Source organism: Phragmites australis, chromosome 9, assembly GCF_958298935.1.
Source record: "Phragmites australis chromosome 9, lpPhrAust1.1, whole genome shotgun sequence".
Lineage (NCBI taxonomy): Eukaryota > Viridiplantae > Streptophyta > Magnoliopsida > Poales > Poaceae > Phragmites > Phragmites australis.
In genome coordinates, this window is record NC_084929.1 from 4,490,758 (window position 1) to 4,508,436 (window position 17,679).

The 17,679-nt window shown below is 40.8% G+C and overlaps 1 protein-coding gene across 4 annotated transcripts; it reads right to left on the bottom strand.

The window, feature by feature from the left end:
- Positions 1 to 353: 353 nt before the first annotated feature.
- LOC133928482 (uncharacterized) lies at positions 354 to 16,577 on the bottom strand. 4 transcript variants are annotated; one of them, XM_062374824.1, is made up of 21 exons: positions 16,300 to 16,577; positions 15,122 to 15,311; positions 14,144 to 14,219; positions 13,876 to 13,957; positions 13,712 to 13,787; positions 13,549 to 13,634; positions 13,376 to 13,452; positions 12,417 to 12,473; positions 12,233 to 12,345; positions 6,828 to 6,907; positions 6,666 to 6,752; positions 6,395 to 6,475; positions 3,911 to 4,057; positions 3,644 to 3,832; positions 1,806 to 1,890; positions 1,640 to 1,698; positions 1,435 to 1,515; positions 1,271 to 1,345; positions 1,086 to 1,169; positions 945 to 992; positions 354 to 742 (listed from the first exon to the last, which is right to left on the bottom strand). In XM_062374824.1, exons 3-21 carry the CDS (start codon positions 14,206 to 14,208, stop codon positions 569 to 571), a joined length of 1,746 nt encoding a protein of 581 aa, XP_062230808.1. In that variant the 5' UTR covers positions 14,209 to 14,219; positions 15,122 to 15,311; positions 16,300 to 16,577; the 3' UTR covers positions 354 to 568. The 4 variants fall into 4 exon arrangements, with proteins under 4 accessions (XP_062230808.1, XP_062230807.1, XP_062230804.1 ...); XM_062374823.1 differs by having other exon boundaries at positions 14,144 to 14,252; XM_062374820.1 differs by having other exon boundaries at positions 14,144 to 14,276.
- Positions 16,578 to 17,679: the final 1,102 nt, after the last annotated feature.

Consider the following 17,679-nt stretch of genomic DNA (forward strand, 5'->3'; position numbering starts at 1 on the left):
TCTTATTTGTGCAATTTACTCAATCGTGTGAATTTATGATTTTTCATATAAATTACTTTAGTGATCATCTTACTAATATTAATTGTTATTCTAGCTCTGTGATAACTAGTAGACCTAGCTACAATTTTAGATTATAGCTGCTCACTTTAATTCGTAGTTGTTCTTGACTTTCTGTATAGACTGAAGACTCTAGACTAGACCGGATACTCCGAACCAGACCGAAATATCCGATTTTCACCGGAGTATCCGACAGATTTAATCCGCTGTTTTAGTTTTAATTTTCAGAAAAACCTATTCACCCCCTCTAGGCACTTTCACGCACTTTCACGTACAAAGTTCCTCTAGACCCTGCAGATCATCAAGACTAAATTCGTGTAGTGAAACGATAATCAGGTACAAACTCACAGGCCCTAGTTCTAAACACTACACAAAAAGCAATTATACTGACTACCTATCAGCCCGGTGATAACCAATCATAACTCGTAACAAAAATTAAAATTGTGGTCAACAACGACATAATGTACAGTGTCCTAAAAGTTGGTATTCAGCTTGCCGTTCTCCAAATGCATTAGAAATCAAAATCATCGTAGGCTACACCTCCATCGTCGTCGTAGCCATCATAGTTGTGATCGGCATAGTCATAACCATGGTCAAATGCTTCACCATCACCATTGTCCTGTGCATATTCCCCCTCAAAACCCATCTCTTCTTTCTTATTTGCACTGCCATCTTCGTCTTTAGTCTGCTTGTAGAATAAATTAACATTGCGTCATATAAAATGCAACAGATTAGGCCGTTCATTTTTTTTTAAAGCAGTTCATTATAATCTAAATAGCATAGAATAGTACAGAGCAAATAATTCATACAACTCACAACAGTACGTAATTTATAAATCCTTGATTCAATAATGATTTATAATCTTATCATAAACAAAGAAGACATACATTGTACAATCCGCCAACAGCATCCACGTTGATCTTTGACCCAAGTCCCTGCAAGAAGAAACGTTGTATATGAAATTTCAGTTAGTTTAGAATGTAATTACAACGACCATTGGATGTATGTGGCAAAACAAAAGTTAGTACCTTTCGTTTCAACATGTTATATGTTGCTTCTGCTGGTGTTTCGGCAGGTGTCGAGCTCTTGGCATCTTCATTATGTCTTCGTTTCTACATTTGAAATATCCACGGTTAACCATGAACTGAACCTAAAATGGTAAACAAATGTGTACTGTACACAAGAAGCTTGATTGCACAGAAACGCTTCATACTTTCTTCTTTCCCTCTTCCACACCCACACCTCTAGCTGCCAGTTCAGCTGCCAAAGCTTCCTTTGCTGCTTGCTCCTGCAAAAGCAATCAGCAGACAGTTGCATCCTCTGGTCAGGATGAGAAACATCACCACACTGGTAGAGTTACCAAAAGTTCATAACTACCTCAAGGTACTCTTTGTTCATTTCCTCCCAGATAACTTTTTTATATCGTGTTTCTTCCTCATTGTGAAGGTACCAATCAACCTACAAAATTAATAAGTAGCATTAGAGCAAATCGAAAAGGATTATCTGGTCATCTCTCCACCCCTAACAAGGAGTGCCATATAAAGCCTGAAAAGTCTGATAAAAAAATTCAATTATACAGTACCTCCACATCATCGATATCAGAAAGACTTTCTGGATCAGCATCACCTTTACAATTTTCACCTAAGGATGCAAGATGACATTCAGCAACCATCAACTTAACAAGGATCCAGAACGCGAAAATTGAACTGAAATTATTGTTGAGTACGGTGGTGCAGGAAGTAACAAACCTCCCTCTTCAGGATCTTTGGACAATACAGAGTCATTTGTAATTCCCCCAGAGGTAATCATCGAAGATTTATCTCCACTTATACCCTGATCAAAGAAGGTAGGTAAGTTTCTAGAGAACAAAAAGAAAAAATAATAAGCGCACAAAATGAATTCTAACAGAAGTTAATGGACAAATGACATGTATGGGATGCACCACATCCCTACATTAAGCAATAAAAACAGATTTTGCCGCTTCAAATGTTCCATTTGATGATTACAGGCTTGCAGCAGCTAGGCAATCTGGTACATTTACACAACAGAACCATTGTTCGGGGTCTAAAGAATCCAAAGTCACCGTCTGGTGTCAAATAGTACTGTTGCCCACCCAACGATCCTATCAAAAAACAAAGGCTATCCTTTTAGTGGTACAGTGTATCTTTATGTTGCTGTACAGAGGAAGACGACTGCATGGCTTGAAGAAAATAGACCAATTCTTCTTGCTTAACTCCAATCAATATACGACCACACTTTTATAAGGACCACAAGACTCCTACAAAAACCTTCCTCCAAGCCTGACACGAAAACATCCTGAACAAGGATGTGGACGACTTACTATACAAACCTATTCAGATTCTTTCTATCCCATTCCCAACTAGACAGAAGATGTTGTTCCTAATCTCATGCTTGGCTATCCTCTTAGGTCTTGCGCAAGCACTGCTCCCTCTGTTCTCCACCTTTTGATATTCCTTAGCCATCCTTTTGTACTGGTGTCCCAATAATGAGTGCACTGCTGAATTTTTGAACAAAGCATGTACACTATGTGGAACGTTAAATTTAGAAATATCATCAAATTTCAAACTGGACAATATTGCTATAATACTGTCCCCCAACGTATACTTCAGATGCAGTAGATAATGCAGTGTGAGAAGCTCCACGAAATGTTACAGTTTGGTACACAACACATCCACAAACAGTTTGCTTGGGGCACCAGAAGCCAGGAGATATCTGAGATCAATTAGAAGCCTCACTCTGATCCACCAAGCTACAATCTAGATATACCATCTATACACAAATATAATGCAGATGAAACGGGATAAAATTTATCCATGTAATTAGAAGAAAATAAAGACTGTAAGTTCAACAAGTTTGGGGGTGGTATGATTTTGGAGAATCTTAGATTTGCACGAAAAAGGTCAAATACAACAACAGTAGCAACAAAGCTATTTAGTCCCAAGCAAGTTGGGGTAGCCTAGAGATGGAAACCCAACAAGATCCACTAATAAAGAGGATGAAAAAAAGTAAACAAAAAGCTATTGCTAATAGTAAATATAGTTAAAGGAGACTGATAGCCTAAATCATGGTTCGAGCACGTGGATTGCTGATTTCCACATTATTCATGAATTGCATGAATGGTGTCAAATAAATGACAAAAAACAATATTAAACTATAACACTGCCTTATTTACATGAAAAGTTAAGAGTTAACAGAGAATGAATCTCACAAGCATCAATTCAAGAATATTGTGTGCGGGTAAGGTACAACACTGTTCATGCGGGCCACGAGATTAGTTCAAAAAACTAGATATAAGAATAGTCAGTTTCCTTGTCAGTTGGGTTTATTTCCTTATACATGTTTCCTTGTAATAGAGATAAGCATCCTTGAGTTTAGATGTTGTTTCATAGGTATCAAGCTAGGTTGTCCCCATAAATAGGAGAGGAATGTATACATCATGAATCAAAAGTAATTAATTAGTCTTTCAAGCATCAAAAGTTGTCATCCAAGCATCACCCACTTCAAGCCATGCCATCATGGCAGTTTACCCATTGTGAATATAACAATGATTATTAAAAAATATTACCTTTATAGGAGTCATGATGGTATTTTCAACATCAGAATTCATTGTGTCACAAATGGATTCTCCCTGCGCTGCCTCCTTAATTGCAGCAGCTTCTTCAGCCCTTTTAGCAGCTTCGAGTCTCTGTCTTTCAGCTCGTTGGAAAGCTGGAGGGTCAGCACCACCCTCTAGTCCACCCGAGAGTTTAGTAAACTGGACAATCAGACAATGTGTCAACAGTGAATCAAATATGAAAGTCAATGCATTATGAGAATAGTAAATGTAATTTACTTTGTTGTAGCATTTCTCACAAAGTCCATGAGCAAAATGCTCAGCACCTTTATCCTTGTGCTTGCAAAGGATTTCTCCAGACGTGGGTGAATTTTTTGAAACAGACTCTTGACTTAATTCATCAGCCTTTGCCAAAAATTCTTCAATCTAGCAATGGGGCATAAAGATATAAATGAGGACTGCATAAAGAAACATGGCACTGGTAATATAAATGTTCAGATGCAAAAGAAACATGATATGGAAATGCATTCAATTACCTAAATAACTAAATATATAAACCCCCTCCGCCCACACCCAAAAGAAAAAAAGGGGGAAAAATTAAACACCATTTCATGTACAGTCCGTAAACTTAGACAATCTATATTGTAGTAACTAACTGTTATGTGCATGAATTACTGTTCATGCATACTGTCCACATGCGTGAAAAGTAACTGTGGCACTGTAGCACGAGCCCAGATTGGTTAGTGATAATATCAGTTAGATTGGTTGTTAGGGATCAGATCAAATCAGATTAGTTAGATATAAGATCTATTAGTTAATCTTAGAGATAAGATTTGTTAGAACCAATTTCTATATAAAGGAGGGCACAACATCCATTGTAATTAAGCAAGAGAAATAAATCTAGTTCTCAGTCCCCTTCTCCCTATGCCTTCCCTATATTCTAATATCTCCTCCCTGGTCATCGACGTCGCCCGGCTATCCTCCCAGCGATGTTTATCCCTACGGTATTAGAGATACTAGGTTCCAACGATTTTTTTTGGGGGGGGGGGGGTTGGTGGGTAGATCGTAGGCCATGGTCAAGATGGTGATCGACATAGAGAAGCAGCTCGACAAGATGGTTCAGCAGGTGGTCGCCATGTCTTCACAGCTCTTGGTGGCGGATAAGCGTTCACTGGACGCTGCAAGTCAGCTAGCCATGCTGCAAAGCAGCACGTCATCCCATGCAGCGGCTCCTTCACCGGCGGCAACCCTCCCAGCATTCATTGCGTTGCCTCAACCTGCTGCGGTGGTGGCAGAGGCGCTCGCGGCACGACGGCGTCATTGCTACTGTTGCACCTTTGTCCGGCACAAACAATGTTGTCTCTTCAAGCGGCGTCAGTGTGGTAGTTTTGAAGATTGATGTCCTGCGATGGCAGCGTTGTTACGTGGAGAAGCGGATGCATCCGCTCTACTTGCAGTGGCCATGGTGTCACACTGGGTGGTAACATCCATGAAGGGTTGCAGGCAAGCTGGGGTGGTGTGCTCCTCCCTGAACCTTGCCACCGTAGTGCTGTCCCGATCTGCAGTGGAGCTACCGGTGGGTGCCATGGCGATGCCCATTGTTGCTGCAACAGCACCCCACTATGTTATGACAAGTCCAAAGGTTGCAGCGGCAACTACAACATGGCTGCAGTTTGCTGCTGCAACAGATGGGATGCTCATCTCGGAGGATCACGTGCAAGCATCATCGAAGGGACCGAGGCGTCGCCGTCGGGCTTTTTCATCAACAAGGGGCCTCCTTGGACTTCAGCCAGGACGAGCTATGTCGAAGGAGGGGCAGAGTTGTCACGTGCGGAGTACTGTTCATGTGAACAGTACCCGAACCCTGTAGCATGTGAGGCTCACCTTTATCTTTTAGTTCATTATTTGGAAACATTACATAGCATTTAGAGATAAGATTAGATTTGTTATCAAGATTTGATTTGGTTTGGTTTGTTTAAGCCATGGCCTGCCTATATAAAGAGGCAACCGACATATGCTTTGAATCAAGCAAAGAAGAAGTAATTTAAGTCTTCTTAATTATAGTCTAATCCCTCTCCTAGCAGCCAACGTCGCCCAGCTATCCTCCTAGCAGGTGTTTATCCCAACATTAACATTCAGAAGCTCAATGTAAACAACGTCTTCTTGACATAGGTTGTAATTGCATTATTCAATGCCTGCTCAGGTCAGTACTTGTATTTATACCATGACCAGGGTTTCAAATCCAAGGGGTAATTAGTTTATTTGGAGGGTACCAGGAGAACAAATCCCGATCCAGTAGAATATATAATATAAATTCAAAATTCTTGAATTCAAAGTGATAAAGTGGTTCGGAGTGTGCTATCTAGGTACTGGTAATTCTATATGGGAACTGGCCTGGAAACAGCCAAATTGAAATTTGCATTTAAATTGGACAAAGCAAAACAAAGTGGCAAAATACCAGTCGATGGCACTTACTGACCGGGAACCGGTATCTCCCGGGCTCCGAGATTTTTTGCAAAATCAGAATTTCAAACCCTGATCATGATATCTAATTCTTGTCACATATGATACAACTCACACTTAGCTGGACAATAGTTACTTTGTCAATAAGGAAACAACACCACTGCACCAATTGACTGTTCGCCATTCACATGTACAGTGTGCCAACAATAAATTGTATGTTGCTTGCTAGGAATTTCACTTGAATATTATAAATTGTAATGCTCACAAAATTTGGGAATTTCACGGAAAGCAGATGCATACCGTTAAGCTGCCAGAATCTGTATTTTCAAACTCTATGAGCCGCTTAGTTAGAGTTGCCTCACAGACATGCACAACAGAAACCTGAAAAACATAAAACAGAATTGATGTCATGTACTGTAATGTTGAATCGTTCACATGCCTACATTATACAAAACAAATTTTGCATGGGCAGGCTGTACATGTGCAGAAAAAATGTAGATTGATATAGGAGAACATTCATGATATAGTTTGTCAAATAAGTTGAAGATCTCTCATGAGCATCTGGGCTTACAATATCTGCCTTGGTGTAATTATACCCATGAGATAGTGCAGCAATATATAATGCTGCACCACATAATCCACTAGGCTTCCTCCCAGTCTGCAACAGAGGTCAAGCTTATTACAACCTTAAGAAAGAACCTAAAGGAGAAAAACAGAGGAAGAAAATGCTTGCCTGCATCCAATCTCGCTTCATGCTAGCTACAATACGTAAAGCTGTGTCTGAAACGTCATTATCCCTTCTTCCCAGCAAACCTAAAATTTGAAACCAATAGATTGTAGCCAAAAATCATAATTCAGCCCTAAGTATAAAAACAGAAAAAAACTAGTTCTGTTCAATTCTAGAAAAAAGGCCCAAAAGGAACTCATTAATTGTTACAAATAAAAGAGCTCATGCAAAATGGAGAATGCTCTGATAATCCTTGAGCCATATGACATGTAAATTGCAATCTTTGCACAACAAACCGAATCAGTTTACAAATTGTTCAATGGTGCAGTTTTCAGTAATACGCTTCACTAGAGTACACATTTGCATGATGCCATGTGGTAAGATGACGAAGGTGATTTCCAAACCGCACTAAATGTATTTAGCTTAATAAATGGAGGTAATATCATTAATCAAAACCTGAAGACAACCTCCAACAGCCCTATTAGGGTAAATATCCATCGGGAGGATAGCCGGACGGCGTATGCTACTAGGGGAGGGATTAAACCATAGATTGGGGAGACAGAATATTATGGGAGACTAGATTAATTCTTCTTTACTTGATTACAAAGGGTGGCAGCCGTGTGCTTGATTAAACCATAGATTGGGGAGACAGAATATTGTGGGAGACTAGATTAATTCTTCTTTGCTTGATTACAAATGGTGGTAACCATGTGCCTTATATATGTTACTAACCATGGGGATTAGAGACCTTGATCATGTCATTAGGGTGGATGTGTGTATATAGCCATGAGATGGACCAATATGGACCTAGATGGTATATGGGCCCCTCAAACTCAAGGCGGATCGGAAGCGTTGAGTTTGAGCAAATAAAGTTGATGCTGCCCTCGAGTTTGTGCTTTAGTGAAGAAATCTGCAACTTGCAGTTCGGATGGCACATACGGAAGAGCAAGTGTTTTCTGATGATAATGAGACCAGATAAAGGAGGCATCAACACCAATATGCTTTATAAGTTCATGCTTCATAGGATTACTGGCAATCTGTATAGCTCCAGTGTTATCACAAAAAAAGAGATGTGGGATCATCAAATACCAAAATTAGCCAACAACCATCTAAGCCATACAACCTCAGAAGTGGTAGTGGCAAGAGCTCGAAGTTCTGCCTCTTTACTGGACCGAGATACCACTGCCTGTTTCTTGCACTTCCATGCAAGAGGACAAGAACCAAGAAGAATGCAATAACCAGTGACAGAACGACGATCTATCGGATCACTCACCCAAGTGGAGTCCGAGTAAGCACGAAGCTGAAGTGGACTATCACGGGTATAAAACAAACAATGAGATGATGTCCCCCTTAAGTATCTCAACATACAAAGTAAATGTCCAAAATGAACCGAAGTAGGAGCATTGGCAAATTGACTCAAAATATGGATAGCATGAGCAATGTCAGGTCTGGTAACAGTGAGATAAACAAGGCTACCCACAATATACCTATATCGAGAGGGATCCTCGAGAGATGTACCTTTAGTAGGACGAAGCTGCAAGTGAAGATCCATAGGTGTTGCAGCTATCCGGTTATCAGTAATGCCAGAACCAGAAATAAGATCTTGAATGTATTTGGACTAAGAAAGATAGTAGCCATTGGCAGAATGTAAAGCCTCAATCCTTAAGAAACAACTGAGTACCTAAGTCAGGCATCAGAAATTTCTCACTAAGTTGCTTCTTCACATGAGAAATATGTTCCACATCATCACCCGCGATCAACATATCATCAGCATACAGAAGAAGCAAAGTACGTCCACGTGAAGAGAGATGAATAAATAAAGCAGGATCATGGTCACTAGGTAAAAAAACCAGCAGGATCATGGTCACTAGGTAAAAAACCAGCAGCTCGTATCACAAAGACAGAGCTCAAACCAAGCATGAGGCGTTTGTTTAAGACCATATAAAGCACGACGAAGACGACAAACATGTCCAGAAGGAGCATCAACACTTGGGGGTGGCTGCATATAAACTTCCTCATGCAAATCACCATGAAGAAAAGCATTCTTAACATCCATCTGAGAGATAGTCCAAGAACAAGTAGCAACGACGGCAATCAGAGTACATACAACAGTCATGTGAGCAAGAGCAAATGTCTCATCATAATCTCGTCCTTGAGTCTGCTGAAAACCTCTGGCAACAAGACGAGCTTTATATCTCTCAATAGAACCATCTAACTTGGTCTTAATCTTGAACACCCATTTACATGTAATAGGTACTGCATGAGATGGTAATGGAACAATATCCTAAGTGCTAGTACAATCAAGGGCAACAAGCTCCTCAGACATGGCAAGCTGCCATTCCGAAATACTAGAAGCTTCCTGATAAGTGGATGGCTCATCAATAATAGCACTCACACGTGGAAAACCCAACTTATAAGGAGGCTCAATAGTAGTACGATCCCATAGATTGTATCTCGAACCAACCTATGACTCATGTGACTCATCAAAATTGTCAGATTCATCCGAAACAAGAGCATCAGGACTGGCTGAGGAGGTAGGACTAAGCGAAAGCTCTGTGGGATATGTGGAACGATTGTATACATGTACGATGGGTGGTTTAGATTGTGGAGGTGGAGCAGGAGTGGGTGGAGGAGACTCATTAGGAATGAGTGGAACGGATGAGGGCGGTGTGAAGACATCATCACTGGATAAAATAGGGAGGGAGGCACATAAACGATGTGGACTCTGTGGGAGAATATGATGGCCGAGTAGAAGGGTTATAAAAGAAAGGACGGTCCTCAACAAAGGTCACATCACAAGAGATACATATGCAACGAGAGGAAGTATCGTAACAACGATAACCCTTATGATCAGGACTATACCCTAGAAAAACACACTCAAGCGACTGGGCAGTCAACTTAGTTCGCTCATGAGGTGCAAGCAAAACATAGCACGTACATCCAAACACCCGAAGATGATCATAGCTGGAGGAGTACCAAAAAGTACATCACCAGGGCACTTGTCATATAGTTTGGATGATGGTTATCGATTGATGAGATAAACAACAGTGGAAACAGCTTCGCCCCAGAAATGAGAAGGAACAAAACAGGCAATCAGAAGTGTTCTAGCAGTCTCGATGAGATGACGATTATTAGGTGCTGGAATTAGTGTTCACCTGGGTATGAAATTATTAGGTGCTGGAATTAGTGTTCACCTGGGTACTTTTCACCTTGTGGTACTGTTCATGCACGGTAATGTGGCATGAGGTTAGATTAGTTAGTGATAGGGTTAGTTAGATTGGTTTGTTAGTTTGAATCAGATTCTGTTAGAGATAAAATTAGAGATCGCTTAGTTTAAATCAGATAAGAGTTAGAGATAAGATTAGAGACAAATTAGAGTTAGATTTAAATAAGGTCTTTATAGGTCTATAGAAGGCACACTGCTGCCACCGTTTGTAATCAAGCAAGAGAAACCAATCTAGTTTCCAGTCCCCTTCTTCTAAGTCCTCAATATTTTGTCTCCCTAATCTATGATATAATCCCTCCTATAGCAGTTGTCATCGTCTGGCTATCCTCCTTACGAATATTTATCCTAATATTTAATATCAGAGATGCTAAATTTCGAATTCAATGAGGGTTCTACTGCTCCAGCCGTAGAGGAACCTACACCGTTGTGACCATCACCACAACACGAGGACGAGCTGTATTGCAAGGAGGGGTGAAGTTGTTATGTGTGGGTTACTGTTCACACGTAGGATTACTGTCCACACACGTGAACAGTAATCACATCAGCAGCATGCCTCCAAATTAGGATTTATCTATTCAGTTTTTTCATTTTAATCAGATTCAGTTAGAGATAAGATTAGAGACCGGTTAGTTTAAATCAGATAAGAGTTAGATAAGTTGGAGTTGAATTTGGATGAGGTATTTACAATGTTCGCGTAGATGGTCATCTAGACAATGACTAGACACTAGTCAAAGGTTCAACGTCCAGTCTAGGGGGTAGACGCAACTCTAGATGGCTAGACTATCTAGACGGTCAACTTTGGTCAAAGACAGCCTAATCGGCGGAGCTATAGACGGTTCCTGGACGCGAATAGGTGGCTACACGCGCGACTAGTCTGCTGTCTTGGCGATGCATACTCTTGGCGCTTGTAGGTCCGTGTGGGAGGAAATTTCTTGGCCATACGCGAGAGCAAATTTCAGCCCCGCCGAACTATTCCCCGCACAAATCCTAAACTATTCGGTCCATTCCCCATCTGCCATCTTTGTCTCATCTCTCCTCTCATATGTCGCGCCTTCGGTTGAAACCCCCCCCCCCCGCCCCGAGCCATCGCCCACGTCGTTGCCCACACCCGCACCCCTCCACTCCGCAACTCCCATGCCTGCCAGTTCCTCCAACGTGGACAAGTACTTGCTCTACTCTCTGGATATGTGCTCCTGCACCGGATCTATGCTCTACTCCCCTGGTACTTATTCTGTGTGGTGTGTGCTCTGCTCTGCTGCATGCTACTGCTAGCTTGCTACAAGGCATTGGCCTACGTCTATGTGCATGGCTTGTGATGGATTGATGGTTCTAGTCTACAATATTGCCTACTGCTACTGTTTTGCAACTAGCTTGCTACAATCGATGATTGAGTTGCATTTCTGTCTTTGGAAGGTATGCATCAAATCTCACTTGAAAAATATATTTGTTTGCATTTTTGTTGCTACAATACAAAATCGTCGATTGTCTAGTCGCCATCTAGACAGCCTAGAGCCTAGACGCTAGTCAAGGGGTGACCGTCTATCTACGTCTAGCGCCTAGGAGTATTTGTAGGCGTATATAAGGCACACGGCTGCCACCCTTTGTAATCAAACAAAGAAGAATCAATCTAGTCTCCCATAATATTATGTATTCCCAATCTATGATCTAATCCCTCCCTTAGCAACCAACGCCACCCGGCTATCTTCTCGGTGAATGTTTACCCTAACAAGTCCCCCTTTTTGGCTGAAGTGAACCCACAAAGCAATGTGATCCCACTAGTTAGATAGAACATTACCTAGACACGGGCTGGAGTCTCAATGGCTTATTAACACTAAACTATCAAAATGTAGCCTAGAGTGGGCAAGGAAGGTTGGCAACATGAAATATATACTCACATATTATAGGAAAATGCGGCATTTTGTAAATCTTGGAGCTGAAACACATGCTTATTTGCAAATTCCAAGCAGGGTTTTAAGATTGCAATAATCTAGTGGGCAATGCATGATTGAACAGGCAGAATGGGGCTGGTCCCAACCATGGACATTGGACAAGCCTGGACGTCATCTTAGTATTTGTGTATAAAAAATGAAATTTTTCCCTCAACTCTTTGAACAATAGCACATACTCCATACGTAAAAGCCAATAAACCAAATATACAAGACAATAGAATATGTTGTCAACTTACGTTCTGTAAAACGATGGATGAAAAGGCTGGGATCTATGAGCTTTTGAACAATTGGATGATCTGAGAGTAGTAAAACTTGGCAAAGCTGGAGAAAAACAGCACCTAGGACATAACTGAAACAAAAACCATATGAGCCCCTTCATTAAGTAATACAAGAAAGAGGAACAAAGAGTGGGGTACTCACACACTTATACGCAGATAGTCAGAGAAATCAATAAGAAGATAAGCTTTTTTACTTTGCCTGGAAAGAAAGGTATGTAACATTGAACATTTTTAGTATTAACCATATAGCTTGCTGAAAAAAAAAGAAAAGGACAAACCATGATGAATTTTGCAAGAGATATCAACAAAAGCATGAAAGTGAAAGGCAGTAAGTTTTCAGGATGAAGAATATGATAAAGCAAATTGGAAATTCTACAAGGGCAGCAAGAGTTCATGAAGCATAAGAGCTTTTGGAAGAAACTGTGATATAGCTGTTAGATACACTTCCGTGGAACCTACATTAGGTAAAATAAACAAAAGAACAAAGCTGACATAAAAGGCTGCTAAAAACTCTGCAATAGAAAATTTCGTGAAGTACAATCTTAGATACTCAGTAGTGAGACGTTCTTTCATAACTTAAAAAAATGTGGGGAACATGTATGGTTGGTGTACTTGGTGGAATATAGCATGTCTCAACCAAGCCCCTTGCATGAGCTTGCCATGCGACTTATGTGATCTAGAAAAGCTCAATTGTGTTAAAGTTTAGGCACTTTAAATGTCTTAATGTTATTACTTGTTCTTTTATGGACCACTGGAAGGAAGCTTCTCAAGATCAAGTTTTTATTTTTCTAATTAGAGACCAGAATCATGGAGAAGAAAGTGAAGCTGAATATTGGCTCTCCTGCGGTTCGATACTGCAATTTTCAAGCTATATAATAAGGGAAACCCTTTGGAAGTTTCCACAAGGAAATAATAAAAGTAGAACTTGAAGCGTCTCTTTCAAAAAAAGATAATATAACATCAATTACTACTAGTCCCATCAAAAGTGTCCAGGGTGGAGACAAGCCACAAGACAAATGGCCATGTTTGAACAAAAGCAAGCAAACTGGATAAGAATTCCTCAGATAAATTGAGTGAAAGAATAATTAGGTGGTAGCATACCGGCAGGCAATGTAAAGACACGCAGCTGCAACATGGGTTGTTCGACGGCCCCTTGTAAAATTATGGTCAACAGCTAGCTACACTTCAGAAAGAAGAAATATCAATATCATGATGTTGCATTACATTTAAACAACATGACTATTGACCATTGATCGATTATAAAAAATATATACCGTATAGAAGCGATGAGCCTTATTAATGATAGTATCTCCACCACCTACATGTAAGTTATTGACAATCTGACTAATCTCATCCCTCCCTGGTAAAATAAAAGATAAAAATTAGATCACAAAGTGGCATGAACAGTACAATAAAGAAGTGCCCTAAAATCCTTGCCTTTCATTAAGGTTCTTTCATGGGACATTGAATATCCACTCTCAATACTTTTCAGAATATTTCCAGCCAAGCGGCTCTGTATAGCCCCAAAACAAATCAATTTGAGAAATTGGTTAACAAATAAGAAAACCCCAAATATTGCAAAGCACGGTGGGAGAACCAACCTGCCCTGAGCCATCCTTAACAAAATTAGGCTCATCAGTGTAAATCTCCTGATCGAGAACCTTCCCACATGTACCACAGCATCTGATCATCAAACATGGCAAATAATGTATCAACAAACAAGCACAAGAGGTAAAACCGTAAAACTGCTTTATAAAAATATATTGGACAACAATTTACAGATAGATCAACAAGGCCATGTTCATGACAATAATACAGACTGGTTTTACATTAGATTAGAATAATAAAGAAAGAACAGGGAGGCCTCACATGTATCCTTTGTCAGGGTCCTTTATGGAGGGGCAGTAATCCGCACAGTGAGTACAGTAAACCATTGCTGAAGGAACTATACAGCCGAAGATGATCAGCTCAGATCAACCTTTGAAATTTTGAATGAACTTTCCTGTTCAGTTCCAAGCCTAACTGAAACATCCTTCACATACATAAATCTAAAATGTAAGCAGAAGAAAAGACATGGTTTTGGATCCGGTGCACCCCCCACCCCTCCAAATATGGTTCGTTGTTAAACCATGGATTTGATTCACCAAATCCATCATTATTGTATACATAAGAAATCGTTGATTAAGATTAAGAAGAATAGTTAATTCTTGAGCAAAAAACTCTGGACAATTTCGAAATCAGACAATGCCTCTGGCAGTCATGTTATCAGACCACAGATACCCCTGGCAAGTTTGGTGCTAGTTCTTTCATGCAAGGAGAAGAAACAACCATAGAAAAATGTTGCACCTTTAATTCTATTCACTGCAACACCCCCACCCCCCTCCCTCTTCGTGGTAGAGAGCTGCACTCCCAAATTCTCGGTTGCCCAGGACTCCGCACTCACAAATCTAGCACATCAGGCTGGCTTACCTCCAGTTGCGGAATGAAGTAAGGGGGTGCTAATTACTAAGTACTAAAATTTTCAATAATTTCCGATTTAAAGATGTGTACCAAAAGTATAATGCCACCGACACAAAAACACGGAGAGATATGAAAATAGACAAATGGCATGAAAAAAAATTGCATTGTTCACGTGCTCTCTTTTGCTCAATATCATCTATATTTAGCTCAACAAGTGCTATCTTTTATTCAACGCCGCTTTTTTGAGTTACTAAACTTTTCTGGACAGCTTTTAAAAAATATCTCTCCATCTCTAAATCTCTACAGCATCGCCAAAGATCTGATTAAACAAATTATCAGATTAAATTAGATTGAACAACAAGAAAAGATGGGGAGAGATATTCTTACAATCCCACGAAGGTCTGAACTCTGAAGCCTGAACCTCGCTGCAGCTTTCAACAGTGTGCTCAGTGCACACGCAATTTGCAGTCACACGATCACACGATCACGGACTCACGGTCCGGGAGGAACCGCAGTGGTTGCCAGGTGCCCAGACGGCCAGGCCAAAGGGCAACCGGGATGCAGTGCAGCCTACGCCCTGCAGGGGAGGCCGATGGGAAATTTCTCAGAAAAATCGGATTTAGCGGAAATTTACCGGACAAATTCAAAAAGTTAAAAAAATAAATTTTTCGGCATGATTTCCCTAGAAATTAGTTCCAATCCATCTAACATCATAAATAACACAAAACAACAAAGATTCATGCATAATGATATAGTGTAGCAGAAACTAAAACACTGCCCTGACATCAAACTAACATGCAAATTGGTTCAACGGCACTAAAGAGTATTCCTATGAAGAAGCATTGCAGTCAAACAGTCACATTGCAACAAAAAATCTATGAATCACATTGAAATTCCCAACTCTGCCGGACTAGGATGGTTCAGCAGAAAACAATAGAGGATTACAATTAGGTTTGAGCTATGATAACTGATTAGTATGTGCCGATACAAGCTTTTTACTCCCAACATGATCACTTCAATCAGTGGTGGAAAAAGGCATAGTTAAGATTTGGTTTCTCAAGTTTCCTGGTCTGAGCCTCTGGTTAGTCTGGTTTTGATGTTGAGCTGAAAGAATTGACATGCTTCTTCGATGACACGTAAGGGAAAAATATAAGTTTTAGTGGCAAACAAGAAATTTTCTCATAAGCCTAACCACTGAAGAATTTGCTACAGTCCACCAATATACTTGTAGCATATTATGCATAGAGAGCAGGACTCGGAAATTTCTCTGCGCCTTGGTGACTTCTAAATTATGCCGTAAGTTGCCCCAAAGGCACATACGTCGTCACTGGCTCATTGCAGCTTTGTTCATGTCCTCAACGGTCCAACAGAATAACTGGTCGTCGAAGAACTATATTGCGATGAAAATTTTCGTTGTTACAACTTGTGAACAGCCGAAATCTAATTAACATCAACATATCCTGATTCCTGAGCCGTAATCTAATTAACATCACACATGAACAGACGAAATCTAATTAACATCACAGCCGAAATTGAATCGCACATGGCTCACGGTCACCGCTCACCTTGAATCCTGAGTTGCGGCCGCCGGCGCGGGGGAGGGGAGCGTCGCCGGGAGCCCGGGACCGAGTGCAGGAGCGCGTCGCCGGGCCGCCGGGGCGAGGGAGGGGCGCGTCCTGGCCAGGGAGGGCGCGGAGCCGGACGTCGAGCACACGGGTGCGAGGGAGGCGGCGGCGCGGAGCAGGGCGCAGAGCGGTGGAGGGACGGGCGGCGGCTGGAACCGTGGAAGCCGGAGTGGGATGGGAGCTGCAACTAGAAATTTTTGGGCCAACCTAACCTATCGGGATTTTGGCGAGTTTTTTATTTTTATATTTTTTATCAAATATTTAAATAAATAGACTCATGATGACAAGATTTGCAGAAATAACCGTCTACGACCTCTGAATACAGAGTGCGGTTAGCACCCTTTCCACCCTTCTAAGGAGCGGTGGGGAAATTTATTTTTTTAATTTAACTTTTATATACGTTAATTTGAAAAATAGTGCACATTCAGTCGGTGAAAAATGTTAGTTATCGATATTTTGAAAATTTTGGATCGAAATGGTCAAAAAGTGGTCAAAATGGAATCACGGAGTAGTTATTTTTGAAAAATTTGGATCGATGTAAATTTGTCGATATTTATTTATTTATTTGATATAAAATTGTATGAGTAATTTTTTTAGTGATGTAATGTTGGGAGGTTACAAAATCTATTTTTTTTAACATTTGTATATGTGAAGCATTATTAGTATATTACCCGGTACGGAGGTTATATATATAACAAATATTACATAGGACATACGGTGATAAGTATTATATGGGACCCTAACCATAAAGACACGATGACAATAAATGGTGGCATGTAAGGTACATCTAAAGACCAAACTAATAGTGTGCTGCTGCTAATCCTAACATATTTTAGTGAGTAAAAATATGACGGGTTACAGTAGATGCTCTCTACTGGGTGCAACTAGGATATTTGCTCTTTCTCAGGGCATCGAGACCACCCGCCTTAGCGCGACGGGCTCTCTCCCGCTTTCTTGTCCTCTCTGCTTTGAGTGCTTGAGCCGCGGTATGGTCATACGCTGCATTCCTCATGCGCTCCTCCTCCTGCCGTTTCAGTCGTAGTTACTCCTGCTGTTGCTCGTACTCCCAGCGTGCGTACGCTTCCCTCCTCCACCGTATGCTCATGTCGACCCACCGCTTCTGGTCTTCATTTTACTCCATATCGAGCTATTCAATGAAGTCATAGATAAGTGGAGGAGACTGGACAAATAAAATAAGATGTGAGATTAGTAAAAAAAATGCGTGAAATCGTATAAAACAAGATGTGAAAAGTACCACATGACTAATCTATGTCGCTATACCGGTGGATACTCATACGGTCCATGTTGAGACTTGTCGTA

Coding starts and splice junctions, on each gene's coding strand:
- LOC133928482 (XM_062374824.1), bottom strand. CDS start 14,208: ATGGTTTACTGTACTCACTGTGCGGATTACTGCCCCTCCATAAAGGAC. Junction 1,699..1,805: donor CAAAGATCCTGAAGAGGGAG/GTTTGTTACTTC, acceptor TTGCATCCTTAG/GTGAAAATTGTAAAGGTGAT. Junction 1,516..1,639: donor CTGATATCGATGATGTGGAG/GTACTGTATAAT, acceptor TTAATTTTGTAG/GTTGATTGGTACCTTCACAA.